Source organism: Fistularia commersonii, chromosome 31 (assembly GCF_037954325.1).
Source record: "Fistularia commersonii isolate RoL2024-O1a breed Wild chromosome 31, RoL_Fcom_v1.0, whole genome shotgun sequence".
Classification (NCBI taxonomy): Eukaryota; Metazoa; Chordata; class Actinopteri; order Syngnathiformes; family Fistulariidae; genus Fistularia; species Fistularia commersonii.
Genome location: NC_141314.1, coordinates 5,226,168 through 5,238,727, shown reverse-complemented (window position 1 = coordinate 5,238,727; position 12,560 = coordinate 5,226,168). Strand labels below are relative to the sequence as shown.

At 45.1% G+C, this 12,560-nt stretch overlaps 2 protein-coding genes and 1 pseudogene across 2 annotated transcripts; all 3 read right to left on the bottom strand.

Annotated features, from left to right (window-relative positions):
• Positions 1-922: 922 nt before the first annotated feature.
• Positions 923-3,589, bottom strand: LOC147215648 (E3 ubiquitin-protein ligase TRIM21-like). Its single transcript, XM_086178600.1, has 2 exons — positions 3,257-3,589; positions 923-2,575 (listed from the first exon to the last, which is right to left on the bottom strand). Exon 2 carries the CDS (start codon positions 2,564-2,566, stop codon positions 923-925), a length of 1,644 nt encoding a protein of 547 aa, XP_086034726.1. The 5' UTR covers positions 2,567-2,575; positions 3,257-3,589.
• Positions 3,590-3,749: 160 nt separating this feature from the next.
• LOC147215647 (E3 ubiquitin-protein ligase TRIM21-like) lies at positions 3,750-6,985 on the bottom strand. Its single transcript, XM_086178704.1, has 2 exons — positions 6,940-6,985; positions 3,750-6,102 (listed from the first exon to the last, which is right to left on the bottom strand). Exon 2 carries the CDS (start codon positions 6,091-6,093, stop codon positions 4,456-4,458), a length of 1,638 nt encoding a protein of 545 aa, XP_086034830.1. The 5' UTR covers positions 6,094-6,102; positions 6,940-6,985; the 3' UTR covers positions 3,750-4,455.
• Positions 6,986-10,591: 3,606 nt separating this feature from the next.
• LOC147215646 (E3 ubiquitin-protein ligase TRIM21-like) lies at positions 10,592-12,395 on the bottom strand (annotated as a pseudogene).
• Positions 12,396-12,560: the final 165 nt, after the last annotated feature.

The window sequence follows — 12,560 nt, the reverse complement described above, 5'->3', positions numbered from 1 at the left end:
CATCTGGATGTGGAGAGTAAATGTATCAGCATTTTTGATTTGAATAATCAAAGACAAGATATGGCTTTTCTGATATTTGATTGTGACAGTAATCACAGCTGTGCAGTAATCTATTGATTATTATGATCATTAATATTAACAGGACAAATGGTCAGGGGGGTGGAGTTACTACTACTACTACTACTCTGGCAGTGTCTTCCTCACTCAGGCATGATTGTTTCATCTGTAGAACGTTCTGTTGTCTCTCCTGGATCATCAGCTGGATCCGTGCATTGGTCTTCACCAGCTCAGCTTTCTTTGCTTCACTTTCTTCATTCAGGGGAACAACATGGTAAGTCTCGTGGTCTGAGTAGGTGCAGTGGACGCAGATACAAGTCTAGTCGGACTGGCAGTCTGGCATGTAGCAACTGTTAGCCCTAAGAGATTTCCGTTCATGCTAAAAGAAAGTTCCGTTCAGAATGTAGAACTTTGAACAAAACCTGCCTTCAAAGTTTTGCGGACAGATGTGAAGCCTTGAGTTTAGTGTTTGGGAAGCAGATTGCAGTGTTGAAGGAGTAAAACTTAAAATGTCATTACCAGATGAAACATGCAGAGAAATTCAAAAATCTTAGTGATGCTGACTGGACTCAGACGTCATAGTTTTGTTCGCTGAGCTGAAATAACAACAAGGCTTTTTTACCAAGCTTCTGTAAGGTCTAACTGAGCACACAAATATTTCAGTTGCGCCAGTGATTTCTGATCAATGATAAGATATATTAGGGGGGAACAATAATGCAAGTGAAGATCCTTTTAGGATGTTGATGGTAAAGGTACCAACATTTCCTACTTAAGCAATCAATGATAGGATATCCCTTCAGTGATTTTTGAAATGGATGATTTGCCCAAGTGTAGTGTGAGCTATTGATCATTAGCTTGTGATCATTCAGGATGAAGAAGTTTGATTGAGAGGACAGATGATCAGAGGGATGGCATTATGACTTCCACCATAGTACCCAAGATAGAAGAAGGGTTTGAGTTTGTCAGTGAAGTTGCATCCAGTGAATGTGTAGATGAGAACTGCATTATTGATGTCATAGAAGGAGACCAGACCCTGGTCGTGATCCACAAACACCCCCACTTTCTGAGGGCGAGACCTGAGGGAGAGAAGAACTGGAGGATCATCATTGGCATGACAATGATATTTGAATGTCAAACCTAAAGTCCAGAAACCCTCCTGAGGTCTGAGTGTGAGCTTCTCCTTTCTCTTGATGGAATCTTCAGCAACTCCTATCATCCATTCAGGTTTTGTTCCAACATCAACCTTGAAGTAAAATCTGCCTGAGGAGAAACTCTGCTTTCCCAAGACACAACCGTTTCTGGAAAACCTCTCTGGGTTATCAGGAAGATTCCTCTTCACAGCAGTATATTGGACTTGTTTCCCATCTTCAGACAGGAAGAGTTTAGGATGAGCTGTATCAGGATCCAGAGTCACATCCACCTCAAACTGGTGAAGACTCTTCACATAGACATCAATCACCTTCCTCATGTCTTCTCCAAGTGTTTCCTCCAGCTGAGACACTGCTCTCCCCACAGACCCCTCAAAAGGTGCTGGACAAACACTGACCTCTGTCCAGTCTCTGGTGTGTGGAGCCTCTTTCAGCTCCAGGAAGCTCTGCAGGAGGTGCAGGTGGTCTTCAGAGCATGAAAGCTGCTTCACCTCAGTGCTTCTGTCCATCAGCTGAGAGATTTCATCTTCCAGCTGGTGGATCAAATCCTCTGTCTGTCTCCTCTTCCTTCTCAAGTCTTCTTCAATAGTCTGGAGGAACTCCTTCAGACTCCTCTCAACAGACTCTTTCAGAGCAGTGAAGACCTGAATCCCTTCTTCTTTCTTTCTGGCAGCGTCTTCCTCACTGAGGCTGATTGTTTGTTTCATCTGTAGAACCTTCTGTTGTCTCTCCTGGATCATCAGCTGGATGTCTGCATTGGTCTTCACCAGCTCAGCTTTCTTTGCTTGACCTTCTTCATTCAGAGGAAGAACATGGTGAGCCCGGTGGTCTGAGGAGGTGCAGTGGACGCAGATACAAGTCTGATCAGACTGGCAGAAGAGCTCTAGAGGTTTTTGGTGCTTCTCACACATCCTGCCTTCCAGGTTCTCCACAGGGTGGACCAGCTGGTGTCTTCTCAGGGGTGCAGCTGTCAGATGAGGCTCCAGGTGAGTCTCACAGTAAGAAGCCAGACACACCAGGCAGGACTTCAGGGCCTTCCGTTTGGTTCCAGAACAGACGTCACAAGAAACTTCTCCTTCTTTGGTAACTGGTTTCTCTGAGCTGCTGCTGCTGCTGGCTTTCTGTAGTTCGAACTCAGTGACCATCTCACGGATCAGAGTGTTGACCTGAAACTCAGGCTTTGTGTGGAAACGCTTGTTGCACAAAGGACAGCGATGACGGCTGTTTCCATCCCTGAGTTGATCGATGCATGTTCTGCAGAAGTTGTGTCCACATGGTGTGGTGACTGGATCAGTGAAGACGTCCAAACAGATCGGGCACTTATACTGATCTTCATGCATCAGGACACTGGATATAGACATGTCTTTACTCTAGGAATAGAAATATCAAAGATAAAGCTCAGGAGAGATGGTGAACCATGATGCCAACTGTTCGATGGCCAAAGGAAGTTGTCCATTGGTCACGTAGAATCTAAAAAGGTCCTAAAAGGCTTTGAGCCTATGCAAACCTCTTCTCACCTTTGGGTTAGCTGAGGTGCTAATCAGGATTTTAGAAGCTGCACTCTATGGATATCACTTTGTAGATCGACTGTCTATAAAACTGAAAGAGAAATATCAGCCGTTTCAATTGCATGATGTTTCCCCGAGTTTGTTTTCTGTTGTATTCTACATCTGAGTATAAAACCGGTATAAAGTACTTCCTTGTCTCTGGGCTAAAAAAAGGGGACAGGAATCTTGTTACGGCAACAGCAGGATAACAGGTTGTCTAACAAGCCTGAAGTGAGAAGGTGCAGTTCAGAACAGGACTGAAATCCTTACACTTGAAGTGAGAGCCCGTTATAATAACAAAATAACCTGCCATGATTACATTGTTATTCATTACATCTTGGCTTTTGTAACCTTTAAGCAAATCTTAATATTTAATTTGACCAGAGTTTACCTCAGTTCCTCTGACGAAGGTCAAAACCAAGACAGAAGTACAGGAACTTCCTGTGGCATCATTTGTATTCTTTGTCATGTAGAGACAGAGAAAATCCTTGCAGCTGGACTCACCTGGGTTTGACTTGAGGATGAGAACTGGATGGTTTTCTGTTCTTCAGCCTGAGATGGAGAGAGTCCTCCTGCTGCAGCCACTTTGTCTGTCTGAGAGTCTTACTTTCACTTCAGAGTTTTGAGGTGGCTCCTGCAGAAGGGAGGAGTTTGAACCGAAACCTTTCTGTTGAAGGAACCTACATTCCATTATGTGTCTTCATATGAGGATATTGGTATAGTTTTGACACCAGATGCAGGGATGGAAGCCTTCTCACCTCCAGTCACCAACAGTGTAGCCACAGTTTCACAAGAAAAAGAGTAATTGATCCCACTGATTTTTTTTTTTTTTTTTTTTTTTTTTTTTGCAAAAGAGCTATTTCCCCGTCTTGTTTTTTTTTTTTTTTTTTCCACCCACATCTGGTACTTTGGCTGTCCCTGATCGTTCTGCGTACAGTGTATTGGAAATTAGAAAATAAAGGTAAACAAAATGATGTCACACATACACATAAACATCATTTAAAGCGGCATTGCTTTTATTACGAAGGTCTCTTCTATCCACAGGTTACATTTGCAGGTTTGCACGTAGCAACTATTAGCCCTAAGAGATTTCCGTTCATGCTTTAAGAAAGTTCGGTTCAGAACGTAGATCTTTGAACAAAACCTGCCTTCAAAGTTTTGCGGACAGATGTAAAGCCTTGAGTTTAGTGTTTGGGAAGCAGATTGCAGTGTTGAAGGAGTACAACTTAAAACGTCATTACCAGATGAAACATGCAGAGAAATTCAAAAATCTTAGTGATGCTGACTGGACTCAGACGTCATAGTTTTGTTTGCTGAGCTGAAATAGCAACAAGGCTTTTTTACCAAGCTTCTGTAAGGTCTAACTGAGCACACAAATATTTCAGTTGCGCAAGTGATTTCTGTCATGTTTCTGATATTTGGCAGATATCCCTCAGGTCTTTGAGGAAAAGTCCTGCTGATGTTCCTGTATTTCTGCGGTGATCTCGGATCATTTTTCTAATTTTTTACTTTGCCTCACTGATCAATGATAAGATATATTAGGGGGGAACAATAATACAAGTGAAGATCCTTTTAGGATGTAGATGGTAAAGGGATCAACATTTCCTACTTAAGCAATCAATGATAGGATATCCCTTCAGTGATTTTTGAAATGGATGATTTTCCCAGGTGTACTGTGAGCTATTGATCTACCTTGTGATCATTCATGATGAAGAAGTTTGATTGACAGGACAGATGATCAGAGGGGTGGTGTTGTTCTGTCCATCATAATACCCAAGAGAGAAGAAGGGTTTGAGTTTGTCAGTGAAGTTGCATCCAGTGAAAGTATAGATGAGAGCTGCATTATCTACGTCATAGAAGGAGACCAGACCCTGGTCGTGATCCACAAACACCCCCACTTTCTGAGGGCGAGACCTGAGGGAGAGAAGAACTGGAGGATCATCATTGGCTTGACATTGATATTTGAATGTCAAATATAAAGTCCAGGAACCCTCCTGAGGTCTGAGTTTGAGCCCCTCCTTCCTCTTGATGGAATCTCTAGCAACTCCTATCATCCATTCAGGTTTTGTTCCTACATCAACCTTGAAGTAAAATCTGCCTGAGGAGAAACTCTGCTTTCCCAAGACACAACCATATATGGAAAACCTCTCTGGGTTATCGGGAAGATTCCTCTCCACAGCAGTATATTGGACTTGTTTCCCATCTTCAGACAGGAGGAGTTGAGGATGAGCTGTATCAGGATCCAGAGTCACATCCACCTCAAACTGCTGAGGACTCTTCATCTCAGCATCAATCACCTTCCTCATGTCTTCTCCAAGTGTCTTCTCCAGCTGAGACACTGCTCTCCCCACAGACCCCTCAACAGATGCTGGATGAACACTGACCTCTGTCCAGTCTCTGGTGTATGGAGCCTCTTTCAGCTCCAGGAAGCTCTGCAGGAGGTGCAGGTGGTCTTCAGAGCATGAAAGCTGCTTCACCTCAGTGCTTCTGTCCATCAGCTGAGAGATTTCATCTTCCAGCTGGTGGATCAAGTCATCTGTCTGTCTCCTCTTCCTTCTCAGGTCTTCTTCAATGGTCTGGAGGAACTCCTTCAGACTCCTCTCAACAGACTCTTTCAGAGCAGTGAAGACCTGAATTCCTTCTTCTTTCTTTCTGGCAGCGTCTTCCTCACTGAGGCTGATTGTTTGTTTCATCTGTAGAACCTTCTGTTGTCTCTCCTGGATCATCAGCTGGATGTCTGCATTGGTCTTCACCAGCTCAGCTTTCTTTGCTTCACTTTCTTCATTCAGAGGAACAACATGGTGAGCCCGGTGGTCTGAGTAGGTGCAGTGGACGCAGATACAAGTCTGATCAGACTGGCAGAAGAGCTCTAGAGGTTTGTGGTGCTTCTCACACATCCTGCCTTCCAGGTTCTCCACAGGGTGGACCAGCTGGTGTCTTCTCAGGGGTGCAGCTGTCAGATGAGGCTCCAGGTGAGTCTCACAGTAAGAAGCCAGACACACCAGGCAGGACTTCAGGGCCTTCAGTTTGGTTCCAGAACAGACGTCACAAGAAACTTCTCCTGCTTTGGCAACTGGTTTCTCTGAGCTGCTGCTGGCTTTCTGTAGTTTGAACTCAGCGACCATCTCACGAATCAGAGTGTTGACCTGCAACTCAGGCTTTGTGTGGAAATGCTTGTTGCACAAAGGACAGCGATGACGGCTGTTTCCATCCCAGAGTTGATTGATGCATGTTCTGCAGAAGTTGTGTCCACATGGTGTGGTGACTGGATCAGTGAAGACGTCCAAACAGATTGGGCACATGTACTGATCTTCATGCGTCAGCACCCTGGATGTAGACATATTCCGACCCTGAGGATAAGAATGTCAAAGATGAAGCTGAGGAGGGATTGGTGAAGCTTAATGCTAATTGTTCAATGACTAAAGGAGGAACGGCCAGTTGTCCATTGGTCACGTAGACTGTAGAGAGGTCTTAAAAGACTTTGAGCCTCAGAGCTAAACTGAGAAAGGAGCATCTATTAACAGTGGATATACTCTCTGAGAATCTCAACCCATGAAATAATTCTCATAGCCTTCCCGGTTTGATCAATTTGATCCAATAACTATTCGAGAGTTACACCATGCAAACACCATCTCACCTTTGGAGTGGCTGAGGTGCTAATCATTCTTTTATTTTTTTAGCAGCTGAACTCGATATCACTGAGTGGATCCACTGTCTAGAAAACTAAAAATGTAAAATTCAGCCGTTTAAATTGTATGACATTTCCCCTACTCTGTGTCCAGTTGTATTCTACATCTGAGTGTAAACCGGTATAAAGTACTTCCTTGTCTCTGGGCTAAAAAAAAAGGTGCCAGCTCTTTCAGGAATGTTGTTTATGGCAACAGCAGGAAAACAGGTTGTCCAACAAGCCTGATGTAAAAGATACAGTTTAGAACAGAACTTCAACCCTTACACTTGAAGTGAGAGCCACTCAAAATTATAAAAGAATGTACTGTAATTACATTGTTACTCATTACATCTTAGCTTTTGTAAACTTTGAGCAAATCCTAATAATTTAATTTGACCGGAGTTTACCTCAGTTCCTATGCTGTGGATCAAAACCAAGACGGAAGGACGGGAAATTCCTATGGCATCATTTGTATTCTTGCTCACGTAGAGACGGAGAAAGTCTTTGCGGTTGGACTCACCTGGTTTTAGCTCTTTGTTGTTCAGCCTGAGATGGAGAGAACCGTCCTGCTGCAGCCACTTTGTCTGTCTGGCAGTCTTCCTTTCACTTTTGGGCTTTTACTTGACTCCTGCAGAAGGGAGGAGTTTGCACTGAAGGTTGACCGGTGAAGAATTCAACAGTCCAATGTTTCTGTAAGTACACTGATACAAAAGAAGTCATCTGTTTATCGCTTGGATTTTTTAGCATCAGATCATTGACCCCATTGTCCGCATGATATACAGATCAACATTGTCAGGAGGATCAACCTCTTGAAGGGTTTCTCATGTAAAAGTGGTTATCGGTGAAGGTCCAAAATGAGAATAATTTGTAGAAGCCTGATGATGGATGATGACAGCAGGCAAAAAGGAACCCTTGTCTGGATGATAGAGACTTGTTCCCATCCAGCAGATGGTGATTGATGGGAAATTCCTGTTTGCCAGGCCTTGGCCTATGGTGCTTGGGTGGGCACAGCCCTAGAAGACACTGTGGAGCTCACAGTGTGAAGGTTCAACATGGGTAGGGATAGACATTAGACATCAGGCTTGGGTGCAATATATTTCAGACAGCAGACAAAGGTGGAGACTACTTGCTCTCAGCATTGTGAAAAGACTTTATGTAGATTGAATGTCACCTCTGTTGGGGAGGGAGCTAGTGATGGAGATGTACCAGCTTGAAACAGTCAGGACTCTCCAAATAACGCACTGGATATCTAACCTGATTTGTGGAGAGGGAGTGGCTTATCCTGAGAGATGGGGAGCAGAGCAGTGACATCCAGACATCCATTTTTTCAGCCACTCCCTCTACCAGAAAAACTTTCACTTTCACTTCAAGTATATGACATGGCTCCTGTAGATGGGAGGAAATGCCCTGAAGTATTTCTGTTGAAGTAATCTCCATTCCAATATGTGTCTTCATATGCAGATACCGGTAGCCTTTTGACAGCAGATGCAGGGAACACAAGTTAAATTTTCATTACCAGATGAAACATAGAGAGGAAAACAAAAACCTTTGTGATGTTGACTGGTCAGTGAGATCAGAAGCTTTGCTTGCTTGGCTGCAAGAGCAGTAAAGCTTTTCAACCAAGCTTCAAGCATCCAAGGAGGCAGCGACCAAGACCATCTTTGAGGTTACCTCCAAAATAACAATACATAGCAATTCATTCTCTCAGGGGTTTCTCTCTCTCTCTCTCACACACACACACACACACGCAAATGGGAGGTAATTTGATGGGTTGTTCCGACTGAAGGGGGGTTTTCTCTTCCCCAACGACAAAGGTGGTGGAGTTGTTTCTGATGCTCCTTCTGAGTGACAGGCTACATGACTTGGAGAGCTTGATCTTCATTCTTGCCCAAGCCATCAACTCATTCTTCCTTTTCAGCAATTGGGTTGTACATGGTGCTGTCTGGAGGAAGCTAGTGATGTCGTCCATGGCGCTCCTCAATGAGGATAGCCTCTGATCAGGTGGTAGTTGGATCCCCTCAACCATTTGTCTTGCTCACCGGGAATGACCTCAAATGTTACCACGAACAAGACTGGAAAAATGGCACATCCCATTGCAATCCCCACCTGTACTAGCTACCACCCTGGTGTTAAGTCTTGGAGGGCAAAGCACATCTGTGGGTTGTTAGAGGTGGATGTAATCAGGTTCTTTATGCAAGGGACCCTTACCCCCCTTTGCTATTCTGATGGAATAAGCAATTTCTTCCAGGTAGTTCTCTTTAGGTGCCACAACAGCTCTAGCACTTTGGGGCAGTTCTTGTAGAGTTTTAGGGGCCAGGGGTGGAAGGGGAGCTTGCTTTCTTAATGACTGGTTTAAATCACTGACCTTGGGAGGAATGGTGTTGAATTCAGCTGTTAGTGAAAAGGACCAAGGCACATACCCTGGTGTTGCTAAGGGGATGTTTCTTAATGGGTCACTGTATTGCCTTCTGGTATGCTGTTCCATCTACTCCCTTCTTGTTTCAAGCTTCCCACTCTTCTCCTCCAGCAGCTGTCTGAAATGCATAAAATGGTCTTTGTAGAAGCTGGTTTGCTCTTTTTACTTCTTTCAACTCTGCGAAGCCTGGCTAGTCTTTGTTGTTGGTGCCTTTGCACAAGCTGGGTGATGTCCTTTTCCCTCCTTCCTTCTTTGATTGCGGGAGTTCTCCGTTTGAGGATATGTTCACCGAACCTGTCCTTACAGGTCCGGTATATTATGTACCCAAAAGGTTAAGCTGGGCTTCATCACCTCCAGGCAACGCTTCCTCCAGTGTCTTTGTAAGGTGTGAATCAAACGTATGCCTTGCCTCTGCAATGTTTGATTTTGGCCAGTAGTCCTTTTTCTCATTGGCCTCTTGGTCTCTGCACATGGCTCTCCTCTGTGTGCGGTGGTGGGGACTGGGTTTTGTTGATCACACCCTCCGCCCGGGGGCTTCCTTCTTCTGTGCCCTTCAAACCTTCTGCAACATTGAGTCCATCAGCGATGTGGTTTACAATCAGGCTTTTGGTTCCTCGTGTCATACCCATTGGAGCTGTGGAAGTTTACTGCTGGCCTTTCTGACCGCACCTTGATTTCCCCTGTTGTCTTCACAACCTCATTAATGTGCTCCCTTTTTCCCATCCACATGCACACTTTTGGAGGCTCTTCTCCTCGTTCAATTGGGAGATTTGGTGTTCTCATTGTCCATTTTTGTTGCTGTGCTTACTCCGGTGTTGTCCTATATTAGGTCCATCTTCATCTCACCTCTTGGATGGCCTGCGGGTTTTTTTTTCTCTTTTTGCTCTTTATAATAATTTCGGGTATCACTTGTTAGTGGGTCAAGTGGTTTGGTTAACTACCCCTCCACTCCCTGCTGCCATCCAGTCTTTCCTGGCTGAACTCCAGTCTTCCCTGGTTGCCAACTGCTCTGTACACAGTAGTCACTGTGTTACCAGAACTTCAGTAAACGTATAGGTAGATGAAACTTTGTGCCGGGCATCTTTGCCTGTTGCATCTCCTCCAGTGGCCATGGGTGAGCTGCAGGGTCAACAGCTGCAGGGTTATCAGCCAGGGGCCACCGTTCATCAACGTTTCGCCCCTTTAATCCTGGATATCTACTTGTGATGGGGCAGTGAAAGGGACGTCTCCTTGTCACTCTTTGCAGCTGACAGGCGTTACCCACTGTTGTTGGGGTTAGTTCCTCTTTCCCCAGCATCCGTCTTTCCTCCTGAGCCAGAGCCAAACGGTGCCTTTCTCTACCTCCTCTGCCACCTCTTTAATTGCGTTCTTTCAGCTTCCCCCAGTCACTTCGAGGTCCCTCAAAAGGCACATGGTTTAGAGCCCCACAAAGGACCTGCATCCCACCTCAACAGGGTAGATGTTGGTCTTCCAGCCACTCCCCGACACTTGGCAGCCAACTTGGCAAATTTGGTCTTCTTGAGCTGGAAGGCGGCCTCAATCCCTTCCGCATGAGAAACAGAGTTTGATAAGGTATGCCAACCTTGCATTGGTGGACTAAGCAACAACGTCACAAACACACACAAACACATAGACATTTACACATCACCAAAAATAGATCAACTGCACTCACTGGTTGTTAGCTCATTTGTATTTTCTTTTATTTGAATGTATTCACAAGCTGATTTTTTTTAGCTATTTAAGCTCCGGCAGTCATTCTGTGATTTTTCAGATGTCAAAGATGTCTTCTCTGAGTGTCTGGTCTCCCCTCAGACTCCTCAAAAGATGCTGGAAAACACTGACCTCTGTCCAGTCTGAGAAATAGTTGATTTTCCCAGTTGTACTGTGAGCTATTGATCATTAGCTTGTGATCATTCAGGATGAAGAAGTTTGATTGACAGGACAGATGATCAGAGGGGTGGAGTTACCACTTCCACCATAATACCCAGGACAGAAGAAGGGTTTGAGTTTGTCAGTGAAGTTGCATCCATTGAAGGTGTAGATGAGAAGTGCATTATTAACATCATAGAAGGAGACCAGACCCTGGTCGTGATCCACAAACACCCCCACTTTCTGAGGGCGAGACCTGAGGGAGAGACGGACTGGTGGACAAGCACAAGCGTAATAATAATTTTTAACATGGAAACGTAAAGTCCAGGAGCTGTCCCAAGGTCTGAGTTTGAGCACCTCCTTCCTCTTGATGGAATCTCCAGCAACTCCGATAATCCATTCAGGTGTTGTTCCAACATCAACCTTGAAGTAAAATCTACCTGAGGAGAAACTCTGCTTTCCCAAGACACAACCGTTTCTGGAAAACCTCTCTGGGTTATCAGGAAGATTTCTCTTCACAGCAGTATATTGGACTTGTTTCCCATCTTCAGACAGGAGGAGTTGAGGATGAGCTGTATCAGGATCCAGAGTCACATCCACCTCAAACTGCTGAAGACGCTTCATCTCAGCATCAATCACCTTCCTCATGTCTTCTCTGAGTGTCTTCTCCAGCTGAGACACTGCTCTCCCCACAGACCCCTCAAAAGATGCTGGATGAACACTGACCTCTGTCCAGTCTCTGGTGTGTGGAGCCTCTTTCAGCTCCAGGAAGCTCTGCAGGAGGTGCAGGTGGTCTTCAGAGCATGAAAGCTGCTTCACCTCAGTGCTTCTGTCCATCAGCTGAGAGATTTCATCTTCCAGCTGGTGGATCAAGTCCTGTTTCTGTCTCCTCTTCCTTCTCAGGTCTTCTTCAATGGTCTGGAGGAACTCCTTCAGACTCCTCTCAACAGACTCTTTCAGAGCAGTGAAGACCTGAATCCCTTCTTCTTTCTTTCTGGCAGCGTCTTCCTCACTGAGGCTGATTGTTTGTTTCATCTGTAGAACCTTCTGTTGTCTCTCCTGGATCATCAGCTGGATGTCTTCATTGGTCTTCACCAGCTCAGCTTTCTTTGCTTCACTTTCTTCATTCAGAGGAACAACATGGTGAGCCCGGTGGTCTGAGCAGGTGCAGTGGACGCAGACACAAGTCTGGTCGGACTGGCAGAAGAGCTCTAGAGGTTTATGGTGCTTCTCACACATCCTGCCTTCCAGGTTCTACACAGGGTGGATCAGCTGGTGTCTTCTCAGGGCTGGAACTGTCATATGAGGCTCCAGGTGAGTCTCACAGTAAGAAGCCAGACACACCAGGCAGGACTTCAGGGCCTTCAGTTTGGTTCCAGAACAGACGTCACAAGAAACTTCTCCTTCTTTGGCAACTGGTTTCTCTGAGCTGCTGCTGGCTTTCTGTAGTTTGAACTCAGCGACCATCTCACGGATCAGAGTGTTGACCTGCAACTCAGGTTTTATAAAGAAATGCTTGTTGCACAAAGGACAGCGATGAGGGCTGTTTCCATCCCAGAGTTGATTGATGCATGTTCTGCAGAAGTTGTGTCCACATGGTGTGGTGACTGGATCAGTGAAGATGTCCAAACAGATCGGGCACATATACTGATCTTCATGCATCAGGACACTGGTTGCAGACATATCCCGACCCTGAGGATAAAAATGTCAACAATGAAGTCTAGGAGAGATTGGTGAAGCTTAATGCTAACTGATCTATGTCTTAAGAAAGGAATGGTAAGTTGGCGGTTGGTCACATGACCTAGGTCCTCAAAAATTGGAGCCCCAGATAAAAACGGGGAGAGAAGCAGCTGCTA

What these genes read in the sequence shown, in the direction of transcription:
- LOC147215647 (XM_086178704.1), bottom strand. Translation starts at nt 6,093, where the DNA reads ATGTCTACATCCAGGGTGCTGACGCATGAAGATCAGTACATGTGCCCA.
- LOC147215648 (XM_086178600.1), bottom strand. Translation starts at nt 2,566, where the DNA reads ATGTCTATATCCAGTGTCCTGATGCATGAAGATCAGTATAAGTGCCCG.